We start from the raw sequence: 5,243 nt of genomic DNA, 5'->3' as shown, positions 1-5,243 counted from the left end.
TTTTTTTTTTTTTTGCGGAACTGGACATTGAACTCAGGCCCTTGCACTAGCCAGGGAAGTGCTTATTCCACTGAGTCATCTCCCTATATGCCCATATGTTTACAGTGTCTTAACAAGGATGGAGAGAAAGTGGGACAGTCCAAGCAAGGTGATGGAGAGTTGACTCTGCCCAGGTTTCTTTTATCTCTGAGATAGGTTAGAGGCTAAACCACAGCTACTTTAGACAGGATAAAGTTAACACATTCACAAAAGTCATCCAACTAAGGACTGAGAGTTTTTGGAGGTTCCCTACAACTGCTGAGCCTAAGTACTACATTTGAGTTTTGTTTTTTCTAAGGTGAAGCTGCCATCCCCTATAGTAGCACTAGTGAAAATTATAAAACCATAGTAGTTCACTGGTTCATATCACAGATCCATATTCAAGTATATACTGTGCACCTGAAATTAAGGGCAGGTAGGCAGAATTCCCTACCTTCTAAGGGGAAAGAGATATAACAACTATAACGCCATGCACACACATCCCTTGATCACATTCTCTCTTCTAGTCTTCCATAAGTTCCATCTCTTAAAGTATGTGTAGTAAAATAATTAGTTGGCATACTGAGGGTTTACTTTCAGAGTGTTAAGTGGGAAGGTAACAGTTTTTCTCCTACATAAAGGAGAACTGACATCTACTTTAAAATGAAAAGCTAGCCAAGAAGAATCATGTTTAACTAAACTCCAAGATCCCAGAGAGTTTTAAGTATTTAGTTCAACCAAGTATCACTTCTTATTATACTTATCCAAGTATTAATACATGGAGTTAGAAAAACAGAAATATAGGCTGTATCCTGTACTTCCAAAAGTTTCTAACCCTTGCCAGCATGGTGATACACACCTGTAATCCCTACACTTGGGAGGCTGAGGCAGGAGGATCCTCACTTATTTGAGGCCAGCCTGGACTACATAGTTATCATGGAGTGATCAGGCCCACAATCTCCCAAACAAGTGGACAGTGAAGACTTTAAGGAGACAAATGCTGTGTGTGTGGGGGGGGGGGGGGTGTATGCAGGGTCTCACTGCACAGCTCAAACTCAGTGATCCTCGTGTTTCAGCCTCCCCAGCACTGAGATTACAGGTGCACACCACCATGCATGAACCCTAAATGCTGTGATTTTTTTGTTTGTTTGTTTTTGTTCTTTTTTTCTTTTTTTTTTTTTTTTCAGTACTGGGGAGCAAACTCAGGACCTTGCACTTGCCAGGCAAGCATTTATACTGCTGAACTATATCTACCTAGGCCAAATGCTGTGATTTTAGGGCTTCAGAAAGATCAAAACACTCTAGCTGAATTCAAGATTTTCTGGAAGCTGAGACAAAGAACTTCTTTCAATATCTTGTATTTGTTTGGTTTTCAGACAAAGGAAGGTAATACTAAGGAAAGCACAGGAAGTAAGCTGGACCTTCCTTGGGAGTCAGTTCAAGTAGTAGGTTATACCAAACAGAAGAACTGCCTTATCTCTAGGTTGACTTTTTTGAAGGAGAGTGTAACTGCAGACTGTAACTATACAGTCTCTATTTAGTTAATTCGGTTTGGAGTCAAATGTCCTCAACTTTGAGGCATCATGGCATCACAGGCCACTACAGGCCTCAGCTGCAACAGTTACTCACAGAGATTCACTGTGAATCTGCCACCTATCTCCAGACAAGAGGCCTAGGCCTGGGACAGACTTACAAGTAAACATATAAAGCCTTTTGGTGAATTTTAAGTCCTGCTCGGAGCTGCTTCGTAGTGGTCTCCATCACATAGCGAGTGCAAGCCTGAACTACATAGGGAAACCCTATCCCCCCCAAAAAAAATCTAATTCAAGGAAAATGTTAAATAATTGTATTTTATCTATATGATGAAATTAATGTAAACAGCTATTACCAATTATCTCCTTTTCTATTGCTATAATAGAGTACCTGAGACTAGTAAGTCTAAGGTTGAATGTTCACCTCCGGTGAAAGTCTTTTTGGTGAGGAGGATTCTGCAATCTCAAAGCCATGCATGGGATATCACATAGCAAAAGAGGCACACATAAGAGATACCCAAATGGACTTTGATAACAGACCTACTCTTGAGAATAATTCATCCATGAATGGACTAACCCATCATGACAGCCAAGTCCTCATGACTTGATCACCTCTGTTTTTCTTTTTTTACTTGTCTGGTTTTTGGCTGAGGATTGAACCCAGGACTTTACTACTAAGTTATAGTCCATTTCCATTCAACGCCTAAAGATTCTACTTAGTCTGGTCTCTTAAAACTTCACAGTGGAGGGCTGGGGAGATAGCTCAGTAGAATAAGCATTTGCCTGGCAAGTGCAAGGGCCTGAGTTCAATCCCCAGTTCCACAAAAAGAAAAAAAAAAAAAAAAACACTTCACATTGGAGATTATGTTTCAATGTGAGTTTTAATTGAGCACATTCAAACTATACCACCAAGCAAGCATGCTTTAAAATAGTGTTCCCCATTTTGGTAGTACTGTGTAAATCTGACGGGAAGAGAAACTATACATAAAAATGGAGAAGTATGGCATTAAAATTAGCCAACTTCAGTACTTTTCAGCACCTTTATTATAAATTCATTCTGAATTTCCCATATAATATCCGATATTTTCTCCACATTGATTCCCTTTGTCAAGATCTTTCAAAAATATCAAGAGTGAAAGAAAGAATCAGGGTTGGGGATACATAGCTCCACAGTAGAACATATGCCTGGGATACATGAGGCTCAGTCCTTGGCACCATGGGGAGAAAAAAGACATCCAAATTAGGACCTAGAGTTTTTGGAGGTTCCCTACAACTGCTGATCCTATGTACCACGTTTGAGTTTGCTGGTTTTTTCTAAGGTGGAGAAGCCATGTGTATCTACCCATGTTCTTAATGTTTGTAGTACAATATATTGAGAATCAGAAAGTGTCTTCATATGCCAAATTTTAATTGGCAGTGTCTTTCTTAACTCACTTAAACAGGTGATTCTTTTAAATGTATAAAGACTATAGAATACTCTTCCCCAAAAAAGAGTAGGGTAAAGCTCTGCCTAGATTTGGAAGCCATCTCAAGGTGACAGCAATAAATAGGAATGCACTTGGTCCACACTGTCATTTTTACAAGTCATACTAATAACTAAACACTGAGTACAACGGTTCTATTATGGTTAGGAAAATAACCCTTCCCCCAGCCACTTGTTTTTTATTGAGACAGGGTCTTGCTATGTAGTTCAGGCTGGCCTAGAACTCAACTAAGTAACCCAGACTGTCCTCAAACTCAAAACAGTCTTTCTGCCTCAACTTCTGGAGAATACAGGCATGTGCCACCACACCTGGTTTAGGAAAATAAGACTCTTAGGATACCTGCCACTCACCATTACTGCAGAAAGATGAACACAAGCATTTTATTGCTTCTTCCCTGATACACCTTTCAGAGTCTTTCCACCTTTCTCAAAGAGCCAGTAGGAATATCTGCAGGCACTTTGTTATTTGAAGATCAGAGTTTGTATTGCCACCCACACTGTTGAGCTTATCTAAACCCCAACCAGTTACTCTACCCCTTTAAGAGCCACCAATGACAATGAGCTCAAAAGCTTTGGTTGGAAGGCAGTCTTGCTGCAGTGGTACCTAAAGAAAAGAGCACCACCTTCAATTCACATGCTTGCATTTCTCTAGATTCCAGTTTGATTTATGTATAATGCAGTTGGTCAGCTGAACCTACTCTGAAAACATTGTTTTCATTAAGGATTTATAACTTTTTTTAATGCTGAAATTCAAATCATCAACTTGTGTATTAAAGTACACTTACCACAGCACTGAATTCTTTTTAACAGACTTGGAAGAGACCACAAAAACACCTGACTGTTCTAGTGGAACAGTGAAAGAAGAAAGAGGCGACCTTATCAAATTTTACAATACAATATATGTGGGAAGAGTGCAGTCATTTGCATTGAAATATGACTTATCAAATCAGGACCATATGGTACATTTTAAATTTTACTACTTTATTATATCTATAGTTATAGTTGATTATTTTGAATATAGTCTTTTAGGTAAATGTTTCCTAATTTAAAGCTTATTTGATGCTTTATATAGAATAATACAGTAGAAATTAATCAGAGAGAGAGTAGTAACTTAGTCATGATACAAGAGAAATATAAAGTCATAGGAATTTTATTCTGTGATTTCATTGCTAAGACTTACATATATATGTGGAAGAACTAAAGGAGAACATATATATATATATATATATATATATATATATATGTATATGTATATATATGTCTACTACAGCAATTAATTTGTATATTTTTCTGTTATTTTGCTTTCTTTTATTATATTATGAGATAAATGGGGTTTTTCAATATAAAGAAAAAGGAGATAAGTAACCCTAGGTCATTAATAGAGGTAATAGTAAGAAATTTTTGTGCAGACCCTGGTTTTGGCAGTTGCAGTAGACCTAGAACGTGTCACCAGCAAGTCAAGTTAGCTTCCAGGGAGTCCAGAATTAAGCTAAAGAAAAGAAGGTTTTTAAAGAAAGCCATATGCAGTCAGCCTGTAGCCATGTGTATCTGTATGTGTCTCTACATTTCTGTCCCTGTCACTGTCAAGGAATATGGTCTATGGCTAGCCTCAGAGGCCGTATTCATCCTACACCATTAGTTTATCTCTCTTATGCCATGTGCTCTGAATGACTTTACTATCAGCCAATTAGAACTAATTTTATTAACTTCAAATGAAAATGAAGTTAAGGAGCCCTCTCCATTTATATTATTTCTATCAGAATATTTTTTAAAAAATGAAACCCTTTCCTAATTATTTCTAAATCGTCTGCCTTTCTATACCATTTTATTTACATGTTTGTTTCATGTTGGAGTCATCCTTCTGGCTTCTAGAAATCCCTGTCTCTTTATTTTCTCTTCCACTTTCTTGGTTACCACATGTGTGCCTCTGTGTGTGTGTGTGTGTGTGTGTGTGTGTTTAGGACATAATGTTTACCATAATGTTAAAACACTGATTGTTCTTTGTTTCTATTTCCTCTTTTTATGTATTTAGGACAGGGTTTATAGTGTCTCACTACATAGATCAGACTTGTAGTGATTCTCCTGTTTTCAGCCTCCCAAGCGCTGAGATTACAGGCTTGCGCCACCATGCCCAGTCTCAATCCCTGGCTCAGCGTGCCCCAGGGGCAGGGCCAGCATGGCATGCCAGGGATTGAACCCCAGCCTCTGCA

General features: G+C 38.3%; 1 protein-coding gene across 1 annotated transcript in view; it reads left to right on the top strand.

Annotated features, from left to right (window-relative positions):
- The window catches only part of Rbl1 (RB transcriptional corepressor like 1), a 106,381-nt gene that overhangs the window by 82,710 nt on the left and 18,428 nt on the right, over window positions 1-5,243 (top strand). The window contains exon 19 of the mRNA XM_023714855.1: window positions 3,844-3,992. Within this exon, the coding sequence (XP_023570623.1) occupies window positions 3,844-3,992 (149 nt within the window). The remainder of the gene's footprint in view (window positions 1-3,843; window positions 3,993-5,243) is intronic.

This window comes from Octodon degus, unplaced genomic scaffold (genome assembly GCF_000260255.1).
Source record: "Octodon degus isolate 3935 unplaced genomic scaffold, OctDeg1.0 scaffold00037, whole genome shotgun sequence".
NCBI lineage: Eukaryota > Metazoa > Chordata > Mammalia > Rodentia > Octodontidae > Octodon > Octodon degus.
This window is presented reverse-complemented; position numbering and strand designations above follow the sequence as displayed.